The 12,867-nt window shown below is 33.7% G+C and overlaps 1 protein-coding gene across 1 annotated transcript in view; it reads right to left on the bottom strand.

Moving 5' to 3' along the window:
* Positions 1–7,061: 7,061 nt before the first annotated feature.
* The window catches only part of LOC111701697 (uncharacterized), a 41,502-nt gene continuing 35,696 nt past the window's right edge, over positions 7,062–12,867 (bottom strand). The window contains exons 26-29 of the mRNA XM_023473098.1: positions 12,306–12,428; positions 9,373–11,545; positions 8,700–8,806; positions 7,062–7,594 (exon numbers count right to left, since the gene is read on the bottom strand). Of these exons, the coding sequence (XP_023328866.1) occupies positions 7,472–7,594; positions 8,700–8,806; positions 9,373–11,545; positions 12,306–12,428 (2,526 nt within the window). The 3' untranslated portion in view covers positions 7,062–7,471. The remainder of the gene's footprint in view (positions 7,595–8,699; positions 8,807–9,372; positions 11,546–12,305; positions 12,429–12,867) is intronic.

Raw genomic sequence — 12,867 nt, 5'->3', positions numbered from 1 at the left:
GTTTCAAGTTCTACTTTGAGTTGAGTTTATCTGGTAACTGTTTACACTTCAGAAATTCAAAACATTTTTTATTTCTCACAATAGCTTTCAAAAAAGAGAAATTATGGTTGAACATATTTAAGATTACTTTGATAACCAGAAAACTCTGGAGTAGGAAGACGACTTTATAGCAATACTCTAGTGTATTTGATGTTGTTACAAAGCAAAAAGTTTAAATAGACACTTGTTTAATCACTAATCAAGTGAAATGGGATTGTTTACAATGTACTATAGCTGTCTCATGCGCATTGGACTATTTAAAGTTAAAACCTCACTTTAATAGTCGTCTTCCTATTTCAGAGTTTTTGTGTTAACACTGTACAATTTAATGGGAAATTTACTTTAGTTAAACAGAATTCCCAAAATTCTATTTTGAACGTTTTTTTTCTCAATATTATTGATCCTATTAGGATCTGTTATTAGATTATAAATGTCCGATATTGTACATTAACCCTATCCCTGCTGGGGTACTTGAAAACCAGGATACGCTGGGGGGGGGGTCAATTTGACCCCCCCCTCTAAATCCCATGTTTTATGTCCAAATATGACAAATGATACATCATTAGAAAGCTCTTGTGCTCTACTTTTAGAATCTGCAAAAAAAATTGCAAATTTGCGAAAATTGAATTTTTATCGCAAAATCCAGTTTTATAGTAAAAATGTTTGCAAAAAAAAATTTGTCCAAAAAATGAAAAATTATACATTTTTGAAAAGCCCTTGACCATGCCATTCTAAATATGCAAAAGGTTTTGCAAAATTTTAAATAACCTGATTTTTAATCAAGAAAAACTAAAAATGTGCAAATTTCCTTTGACAGGTTGTTTGCAAAAAATTTGCAATTTTTTTTTCGCAAAACTTGTGCAATCCGTTTCCTTATGTCATAGGCTTTCCAAAAAGCTAAATTTTATCAAAATCTGACAAGTGAAAGTGCGTCAAAACAAAGATTTAGTTTGTTACAGGCAAAAGCAGTCATTCAGGCAGTGTGCCTGAGGACTCAGGCAGTTAGTATTAAAGCCCGGTTTTAGGCCTAAAGGGAGGGCTTTGGGTATGTAAGAAAAGTCAGAAAATTTCAACAGCCTCAGACCAATACTTTTTGAGTTATGTAAAAAAAACTACAGGGGGGGGGTCAAATTGACCCCCCCCCCCCAGCAGGAATAGGGTTAAAGGATCTATAAAGATAAGATTATCAATTCATTTTCCGATATTTTACAAGGTTAGCACACTAATAATCAGATTGCAGAGATACAGGGTGTCCCACGAAACATGACAGTTGATAAATAGTTTTGAATGTCGTCTTCCCTATACTGTATTAGATATTAAAGGCTTTTTATTTCGTTAGAAAAATCTTTTGTTTAAATATATTTTACTTGAAATCAATTATACTACAAAATGACTCCCAAATAATATTTTTACTATTGTCTTTGGTATCAAACAACTCAACATATATTATGGAAGAAGACATTCTAAACTAATTCACAAACTGTCATGTTTCGTGGGACACCCTGTAACATTACATCTTCTTTTATCTTAGATTCGTTGCTCCCAGCAATAATATTCGGTACACTTGTATCTTTCAAAGACTTAGTTTATGATAAAATATAAAATTTAAAGTAATTAAGTCGTCATTAAAGACTCATTTTCTGTGGACAACCCTGTATTTATTAGAAAATAGCATGACAACATGCTTCAGAGGTTTAAAGATTGGATTTAGTACAACTGAGAAGATTAAACAGTAGATAACTTATATAACCTGGGATATTGAATAATATTATACAGAAGAACACACACTGTTTTTAGTCTAATAATTGAGAAATTTGTTTTTTTTGCGGTTCGGTTAGTACTTAGGGGTACTATAAGTGACCTGCAATTAGGGAATCTTATGACGTATTTCTAAAGCTGTATCAAACTCTTTCACAGTTCTAGAGTTGGTTACTCGGGATGCACTCCAACGTACGGAAAATGTCGTCTCCTTAGCATAGACAGATAGAATCCTCATATGACGTCGCTAATTATAGAGGCGAGCGTGACGTCATATGCGGATTCTTGAACCCTCATGCTATGGAAACATTTATACATATTCAATTATACTTTTTTCATCCATAAACTTTGATGTAATATATTTTTTTATTAATTTAGCAAAACAAACTTCCGGAATAAAACTTTTTTGAAAGATTAAGCTTATAATTGCTTACACAAATCACTTAAAACCAATGTAAAATTTTGAATTGTTAATTATTAATCATGGATGCAAAATATACCTGAGGAAACAATTGAAATCTTTGATTTTCAAGATTTGCTTGTTAAAAATATCCTAATATAAATATGTTGGATAAAAGATATATAAAAAAGGTATAAAGCAAATGGAAACATGCTTGAAATCGATCCTTATTCATAAACGGATTTAAAAACGTTAAAACATCAGTAAAATTATTTTGTTTGTGCTACGCCAGTGTTTCTTAGATTTGCCATGTGACGTTCTTGACAAAAGGTTTTCAGACGCCATGTTGGATCAGGTTCCACAATGCGCAATCTGTGCAATTGCCGCGCTCATTGGGATTCTGTCATTCTTCTGGATTACACAAAATCAATCAATCAGGAAAACTTCAATAATGAAACTTCATAATAAATAATTATCCAAAAGTCATCTACTTTTAGAGTTCGGAGAGGGGGGAAAGGCAAGCCGCACTGTATAGCCTTCATCCCGCAATTTACTCACTCAAATAGAGTTGCGGCAACGCCCTCACCCGTAGCACGTCCTAGCCGTACCCCCATATCCTCCGGCTAAATGTCTTGCAATTTTATCCTAAAATATAATATTTTGTACATGCCTGTTGATGTTAATCTTCTCTAAAAATGTTTTTGAAGGAAGAGAGAAATTCAATTTTTACCAGAAATAACACAGTTTTGTGTAGAATTCGGTTTAAAATTATCTAAATCTATCTATCTATCTATCTATCTATCTATCTATCTGTCTATCTATCTATATNGAGGAGACTTGTTTACAAAATACTATATTTTAGGAGGTAATCGCACTAAATCACAGTTTTGAACAAATATTTAACAACTTTTCCCCAAATATACAAGAACTTTTACTTATATAAATATGATTAATATTATTATGTTATAATAGAAGCCATGACGTCTATTAAATCTTAAATAAACGCTGCATTCCTCTTTAATAAGCATTCAGAAGTTAAGACATATTCCCGGAAGATATAATGAGTGCTGCTATGGAAGCGCTACAGGAGAGTACGTTGCCGCAAGTCTATGTTTGTGAATAAATTGCGAGATGGAGGCTATATGTACAGGTACGGCTTGCCTTCCCTCCCTCCCGAAAAACACATCAAAAATAACACATTTACTTATTTATACATTGTCGTTGCATTAATCTTTATCCGATAATTCTGTAAAGTAACCAGCGGGCATTGTGCTTTTTCATGGGGTTTTTAACAAACGTCACTTAGAAACCGAAATATTACATTTTTAAGTATTATAAAGGTGTATTTAACACTTCAGTTCAAAATCAAAATAATACCGAGTCTGTGGCTCAAATTCTTTAAAATCGGCCTCTGATAGATTAATAAATTTATTGGAACTCATCTTTCTTTTTTTTACTTATAGTCTTTAAAACGAAACCTTAATTGTTTCAAGAATAAAATTAAACCCAAAAGAAGACGACCCATCTCAATAATGCTTATAAACAGCTTGTTTTAAAAATATGAACATACAAATACAAATTTGTCATTTTTTAAATAACTTTTTAAAATAAAATTGATTGAAAGGACCCAGAGAGGGACTGTACAAAGTTTGATGTCAAGTAAGTTATACAATTATAACATAAAAGACGATTTTTGAGTCAAATGGAATTTTTTTATCTACTATTGATAGTCAGCCATGTGTGTTTACAATCTTTACTATATTCTTGAAATTTATCATTAAAATATTTTTTTCGTGCTGCCCTCACAAGGCGAGTATACACTGCATTATATTCTTTAAATCTAGATTTAGTTTCCTGACAGGGTTTCCTCAACTTTTTATTAAACAATTTGGCTTTACGTTTTCTTGATATTATCAGTGCTTCAGACATCCAGGGGTTAAAAGGTCTATTTTTTCTGGAAGGATTTACATTTTTTTCAGGGAATGAACATTCGAAACAGTTATCAATCGAACTCATGCTAATTCAACTGTATTGTAAGTAGGACCATATTTTTACCATGTTTTAGAAAGCGAGGAAGTTTACCCGAACTGAAGATTAAGAATAAGCCGCGACCATCACCTGTTCCAAAACAAATTAATTCGCTTCGAGGAAAACAAGATATAACTAGATTAACTCAATCCTGATTGGAATATTTTTTTCTAATATAAATGGGGGGGAGGGGGTTGTGTTGTTCACCCTACGACCACCTCCCTATGATTTTGAGATAGGGAATAGTATCCCTAGTCCAATTTTTCAAGACCTTCTCCTTAAAAAAACACCTCAATCTGTAATGGTGAGGTGAGGGTGCAAGGGCCAAAGGATTTTAAAAATTCGGAAAATTAAAAAAAAATATTTTAACGTCTTAGGACTGTTTGGATCTTTGGCAATTGTGGGAAGGGTTACATTTGTAAAGATGATTTTAAACCAAAATAAACATTAAAGATTTAAACTACATAAGTGTTTATGATGAGACTTTCAGGATTTTCGAAATTTTTTCAAATTGTTTTTTAAAATACAATTAGAACTTTTTTAGTTGAAATAACTTTCTGTATCTTGATCTCCAAAAGTTATTTGTTTGGTCATTTTAATTTCTGTAAAGTTCAGAGCACAAACACCGTAAGACGATCCCACGAAATATGACAAATGAATGATGACTTGAAGGTCGTCTTTAATCTGTAAAAAAATGCGGTATTCATTAGTCAACCTAATTTTTCATGTATTGTTCTTGAACAAATTATTACAAAACTTCTCAAGTCCTGGCCTTTACAAAATGTGATCTGTCTTTTGTGCTTTTAACTTCTAAAATTATATTTCCAAATTATTGCCACAAATTATTTCAATTTTCAAAGACGACCTTCAAGTCGTCTCTCAACTGTCAAGTTACGTGGAACATCTGATATCTTAAATTACTTAAAATATAAAAAAGTATTTCCGTGAAAATTGATTCAGACCATGATCTTGAACTTTCTAAATTGTCCAAACATCGAAATAATTATGAACTGAGAATAATATATCTCAAATTTTTGGTTTAATGTTTGACTAGGAATCAAGAAATCAATGAGTGTTGACCGAAGAAACTCAGAAGATAATATTAGCACAGGAAAGTAAAAAAAAACATGTAAATAATGATGAAACAAAAATAATCTATGTTCTTAATTTGTTAAGAAAGGTCTTTTAAAAAAAATGTGTATATTGAAAAAATATATGACTTGCAAGTAGGGCTGGGTTTCGTTCCAGGGGAACGATCGTTCTTTCACTGGAACGAACGGTCCGGAACTAAAAGAACAATCAAAAAAGTTTTCATTTTTAAATAATGGTTCCTGGTTCTCCCTGAACCTGAACCAAAATATTTTTCTAAAAAGGAAAGTATCAAGTTTGAAGCTTTCATTCATTGCCTGTGAAAGAAAGCTAAAAGACTAAATAAAATGTGTACAGTCGTTTCTAGAGATAACCTTTATAATGATTAATTAATCAATTGAACAGTTATACAGGGTTTCCCACTAAACATCCATAGAAACAAAACAACTTAAAGAAGGTCGTCTTTAATCGTTGAAATAATTTACGGCATTAATTTGAAATTTTAGAAGTAAAACCCCAGAGTTAATAGTCAACGAAAACCCCCTATTCCCCTATTCCTGGCATTTTCAAAATGTGGTCTGCCTTTCTTGTGCTTTCATTATTACCGCAGAATGATTTGGAGAATTTTGTTCATATTTCGACAATTTTGGTTTCATTTAATAAAATTGAAGATTAAAAGAAATTCTCAAAATCGGTATTGTTGAACAAACAAAAAAAGCAAATACCATATTTAAAACATCCTAGGACTAGGGGAATGTTGAGGTTATTGTTTCAAGAACTATAAATGTGAAAGAAGCTTGACGACTGAATGTCACAAATAAATTCAAAGATCAAAGACGGCTTTCAAATCGTCTTGCTACTATCATGTTTCGTGGAACACCCTGTATCTTAAAGAAAACAATTTAACAGCTAATTTTAGAGATAACTTTTTTTATTAAAATCCTGGCATGTTTAGGTTGTATGATGGATCTTGTATTTGTTGAAGTGCTGGATAAGTTTGATGGGAGTGGAATATGGGGATCCAATTCTAAAAAATAAAATATTAATTCATTATATATATATTTATAATATTCCTATATGTACGTATATAATACTTTTTCATTGCTCAGTGTTTTTGTTCTTACAATAAAGTTTTGTAATAATGTTGTGGATTTGTAATTATACTAAAACTCCTGAATAGGAAGACGACTTTTAAAAACAAGTTATGACTCTAAATTGTTGATCAAATGAACATGAGACACTGTATAATCAAATGGTAGGGCGGGCCTATTGTTTTACTAAGTACAACCGTGTGCAGTCAAAACATAAACAAACAAATTGTAAACATAGCAGACGAAACTCTTACAGATTACAGCTTTCTCATTAGGTATCACTATACTAAATCAAAGAATTATTTAAAAAGACGATATCGAATTCGTCACTGAATTCCCATGTTTTTTGGGACACCCTGTATAATAATATAATTATATGTTTTCTGGTCATTAAGTATTAGCTTGTGCAAAAAAACATCAAGTTGTCTCTGGCTTAATTTTTATGTCTTAACCAAATATGAAAACTTTAGGGTAACAAATGCAAAATGTCTATGAAAGGGTGTCAACAGCAAAAATAACGAAAAAAACATAAGACTTTAAGTGCTTCTGATATCTGTTCCCTTTATGTTTATCTGTCAAAAAAAATCGATTTTCGAGAAAAATTTAATTTATATATTCAATTCATTTTTATTATTCAAGATTTTAACAAAAGATTGCATAAATTATTTTATATATACACTGTATGAATTTTATCATTAATAATAATCAACATGTTTAAAAGGTTTAATCAAGAGCGAAAAGGAGGAATTTTAACGACTAGTTATACAGTTAAAGATATCACATAATAAATATCTATATGCAAATTGGCTTTATATACTGGTAACCTTAGGTGTAAATGCAGTAAAGAGACACTTGAGCTATCACAATTTAACCCCGGGAAAGAGAATTTTACCAGTTTTTTAAATAAATATTTTGGATTAGAAAGTTTGCATTGAAATTTCGCAATATCATTTTTTTACAGCAGGGATTACATCATGATAGAGATCATAAGGATATTGTCAAGGATCTAGCTCAAAATCCTGAGGGTAGAGAGGATCTAGCTAAAGATCCTAAGGGTAGGGAGGATCTAGCTAAAGACCCTGAGGGACCGCATGAGGGTTGTGAGGACTCCAGCTAGTGCAGTTGCCTTCTTCATAAGAATATTCATTGAGGGATCGTTCATATCACGACCAATTGCCATACTTGCAGCCTGGAAAATATTGGAATATAATATAGTACAGTGAGAACCATAACACTGTGAAATAAAAAGACGACTTTAAGACACCAATTTTGATTTAAGTAGTCCATGTTGGACATAAAACACAACAGTTGTGCTGAGGCTGACCATACCATTTCACTTTATGAGTTATTTCTAAGCTATTTACGTTGAAACCACATCAACTATACTTAAATATTGCTTTAGTGTCGTCTTCTTATTCCATATTTTCTGGACCTCACCGTAGCAAATAAATAGAAAACATCGGTGACATTATTATACTTAACAAATTAAAGTTTACAAAATTACTCGGACCCATCTAACTACAGATAAACCCTAAATAAGCCATACATCGAACGAATAAATCAAAAGTCGTATTCTTTACTTTCTGATTATGAAATGTTGCAGATATTTAGTTTTTTAATTAAATGATTATATGGAGCTCTTTAAAACTGTTCCCGCATATTCATGGCTATTTATTTATTTTCGCAAATACTGAAATTTACGTAATATAGTATAAAACCCATTGAAAATTGTCAAGACGACATTTGATAAATTCCTTCGATGTTTGGCTCATTTAGGGTTTAACTGTACATAAGTTTATTTTCAAGCTACTAGGGAACGAACCTATTAGAATTTTAATTTTCGCATCGAATTATGTTATTTTTGTTTTCAGAAAATGTGAGCATGAAATGCATGATTTTTGAAAATTTACTATTTTCTGCATATTTTAAAATACAGACTAAAAGCCTTCCAGAAATATTTAAATTGTTATGTACAGGTTTGTCCACAAAGAATGAGACTTGAGAACGGAATTTAAACTGTCTGTTTCCTTATATTCACGAACTCATCGCAGGTGTAAACTTTCTTTGCCAATTCATTAAAGAAGCCATTACAAAATTATTTGTATGGCAGAAGACTTCTTTTAATCTTGAGATCGTCATATTCTTTGAGTTTTTAGTTTGTCTTTACATCTCATTCTTTGTGGGTAGCCTTGTATAAATATACGACACAATAGGAAAAAGAGAAGGATTGCAAAACTAAAACTTTGATAAACTTTTTTTGACTTTGTTATGTTTACTTTATGTTTATTTCTTACCTGTAAGGTTTGAAGGTAGGTTTTTGCTACATCTTGGACTTTGGCAATTAGGTTGACCGTCTGGCTCGGGGTCACAGAGTACACAGCACAATCTCTGGATATATTACCTGGAAAATAATTTTTAACGCTTAAAATTGAGGAAATCCCTTCAAGGAACTCGCCATTATAGAGTGGTATGTCCGATTCACAACAGTGCCCATTTTTAATCACATAAAGGTTTTAAGTCACTCGAAAGGTTTTAAGTGACCCTCCAAGCTAAGAGGACAATACCCGATTCACAACGGTACCCTTAAAAGTTTTTTCTGATCAAGCCTGAATTAGATATCAATGTCTACAATTATGAAAACTAATTATTTGGAATTAATTGTTGTTTCTCTACAAAAGTGACTTGCGCATTTCTACTGCAGCAAGACATATTGATACTTTAAACCCATAGAATAACAGCAATATCCTCCATATTATTATTCAGATAAAGGGTTCAATTTCAAGGGTAACGTTGTGTATCGGGCATTGTCAAATTTGCATGGAGGTTCACTTTTGAAATTACGCTTACAGTCCCTTTAAGAAGTGGAGAAATATTGGAAAAGTAGAAATTTCAACTCTAAAGGTTTCCATCACAAAATCATCCAACATAAAGGAAATGTGAATTATTTATGAAAGGAATAAATCTTACCAATTCGATCAATCATATGCACGCAATGATTTAGACACTCGATCAGTTGATCTTCCGACTCTGTTGCCGACTTTACAAAGAGTTTGGACGCTGTAACAAATTGCCGAGCTTCTGTCGTTAAAAGATCTCTGGATTTTAAATACTTCTCCTCATTTTGTCGGAGTTTATCACTGGAAAAACACAAGGCTTGGGAGTCTTGAAGATGTTGGTTTACTTGAGAAACTACACTTTCAGCCTTCTTAAATACTAGTAAACGTTCTCGATGCTTCTGTGCATCAATATCTAAATCAGGTTCATCAACACTTGTTCCTTCAAGGGAATCATCAGGATCAAAATCACTATTTGTGAAAACATCGTTATGAAGGCCGTTAAATATGTGTCCGTTCACATGACCGTTAATCTGACCGTTTTTCTTGAGTATTGGTTTAGGACTTGAGCCTGCAGAGGGAGGGTTGTTAGAATACCTGGAGCTTAGTCTTGGACTTGTTAAACCGTTAGAATGAGAGTATCCAAGAGAAGATTTGGGTGATGAACTGGGCGGGGGAACTGGAAGTTTCCGTCCAAGACTTAATCTTTCAGTTGACGGAGGTGCTTTCAGTGGAATGGTATGTTCACTGGATCTACGCTGTGTTAGGGGACTAGGGCTGGCACGGCTGGGAGAGGGATGTGATATCCGTCCAGGTCTTGGACTAGATGGTGGAGTTGGAGCTGCTGGTCTTACTGTACCAGGAGAGGTTCCAGGAGGAGCAGGTGGAGCTGGTAGGGCTCTTCCCGGTGAAGGTTTGGTTGGAGATATTGGTTTACTAACTCTGGATGGAAGAATTGGTTTGGGACTACTCGGGATATGGAGGGGAGGAGGACTCAGTTCAGAATATCCATTAACTGCAGGTTTAATTGGACTTATTTGTCCAGTCTTGAACGGACTGTTAGAAACAAGTTTAGATCCAATCTCTGGTATATTTGGGGAAACTACAGAAGCTACAGGAGCTACTGGAGGGAGAGGTGGTCTAGGATTAGCACGAACTGGAGAAGGGCGAGGAGGGAGTGAAGGAGGGTTCTCTTCTGCCGGAGAAACTGATTTAACTGTGTTCACTGATGCACATGATGAGATTGAGTCACTACTCGAGGTCATACTCATCTTAGAAGGACTACTCGGAGATCTTTTAGTGTCAAGATCTTCTATAGAGGTACTTATCTTACTATTCAGCTTAGATGCCATAGCTTTTACATGAACCTTATGCACAGGAGCTGAATTTAACATAATATCATCCTGAGAACTAGACTTGACCAGGCCACTAGGTGGTCGAACTGGTGTAGATTTCCGTCCTAAAGTGCTTGATGAGTATTGTTTAGGTAGAGAAGATCTAGGAGGTGGTGGGGGAGGAATTTCACTAGTTTCAACTCTAATAAAAGGTTTATGCATGTCCGGGCTACTAATGTGTCTCATAAATATTTCTCTCTTACTTTGAACACCACCTTTGGGAATATTGGAAGAGGAGGGCTTTTCATCCAATTTTTCCTTGCTTCTCTGGGATTGGTCTTGATGCGGACTTTTCTTTTCTATAATTGGATATCCGAATTTATCCTTGACCAGGCTTAGGGCCATATCCTTCCCACCCGACACTTCCTGGCCTTTAAGAAGACTTATTCTTTCCTGTAGGGTCGCAACCTTGGGGGAGTCTCTGTTTGGTTTGTGATTCCTGAGATCTTTCACCTCCCTAGAGACTTTCATCTCTTGAACTTCTCGTTCAGTATTTGGCATAGACCCACCTGGGTTACCTTGTCCAGGGGGAGGGGGGATGATAAAGGCCGAAATATCTTCTGTTGTAAGCTCAAGGATAGGTGAGGACTGTTTGTAAACAAGTTTAGCTCTAGAGGGTGGAGGAGGAACTGCCATATTTGCGATAAATGAATCGATATCATCAGACTTGAGATGCCGAAGAGCTGCTAAGGTGGGACCATCGGTTTCCACCAAATCTGGCATTGTTAGACTAGTGATAGATATCTCTTCAGGGTCTCTCAGCCTCTCTAGCTGCCGAGCTAGTTTAATGCTACCTATCTCTCGTTCTATAGCTAGTAGTTCAGCTTCAAGGCTTTCCCTGTCTGCAAATGGGGTTGGAGGAGTGCTGACTGCACTTGTAGGAACTGGAAACATTCGACCTGAAGGCCCGTCCTGAAATATCATTATTATAAAGGGATTTTTTTAATTAAGACCACTGCTCAAACTGTTTTTATAACTTGAAAAAAAATCTTTCCTTACATTATTTAACAAAATAATGGTTTTGAAACATGTATTCGACTTCTTAATTAACAAATAAACACCTTTTCATTTGAGAACGGATGGTCAAATAAAATAACTTATATGTACATATAAAAAATTTACAACATTCGATCATAAGAAAACAATGAGGTTCTGGCTTAAAAACACAATATTTTGGTTTGCATTTCTAAGCGTCAAGATTGGTCTGGTTTTCTCCATTTCCAAAAACTGGCACATTTTATGAAACTTTCCAAATTTTATATGACTGTTTTCATAACATCAAATTATGGGTTGGATACAGTGATAACCAAAAAACAGTGGAATTCTCGTTGTCTTCTTTTCCTATAGGTTTATGAAAATCGCTCAGAATTTTTTTAATTTGTAACTGAACTATTTCTAAAAAAATCGTGGAGTATCGTTGATCTTACACAGATGATTTCGATATTCAATGTGTGCACTTTTAAATTTGAGGATAAATGCTTGATTCCTCAAGTAAAGTTGTTCCTGCAGTAATGTTCAATACGGTATATCGATCAGAAATGAATACGTAGATCTGCATACGATGGAGATCAATAGAAAATTAAAAAATCTTTGGCGACATTTTGTAAAAAGAAAAACACAGACGACATTCAGTCAACAATTTTTTGGTTCTCACTGTATTTATAATCATCACCTCATCCGGGGTCATTGGTGGAGGTATCATTGTTAGATCAATTAGATCAGGATCAAGAACTAGGTTTCTTTCTTTAATATTCTCATTCAAGGTCGGGTTCTCTCGAAACTTTCTCAGGAGCATCTGCAATCATTAGAACTTTGTTCATCTCATTAAAGGGACTGGATACGTTTTTTCAATGAATCTCCATTTCAAGAGGTACAGGGTGTCCCACGAAACATGACAGTTGGTGAATAGTTTTGAATGTCTTCTTCCACATACTGTATTTTAAATTAAAGATTTTTCGCAGTTTATTTCGTTAAAAATTCTTTCACTTAAATATGTTTTACTTTGAAATCAAATTTACTATTTTATGAATGCCATATAATATTTTTTATTATTCTCTTTGGTATCAAACAACTTAACAAATTATGGAAAAAGACATTTAAAACTATTTACCAACTCTCATGTTTCGTGGGACACCCTGTATGTTAAAATCTAATGTGTTTTACATAACTCAGAAAGTATTGGTCTGAGGCTGTTGAAACTTTCTGACTTTTCCTAAATACCTATAGCTTTCGCC

This window comes from Eurytemora carolleeae, unplaced genomic scaffold (assembly GCF_000591075.1).
Source record: "Eurytemora carolleeae unplaced genomic scaffold, Eaff_2.0 scaffold387, whole genome shotgun sequence".
Lineage (NCBI taxonomy): Eukaryota > Metazoa > Arthropoda > Copepoda > Calanoida > Temoridae > Eurytemora > Eurytemora carolleeae.
This window is presented reverse-complemented; position numbering and strand designations above follow the sequence as displayed.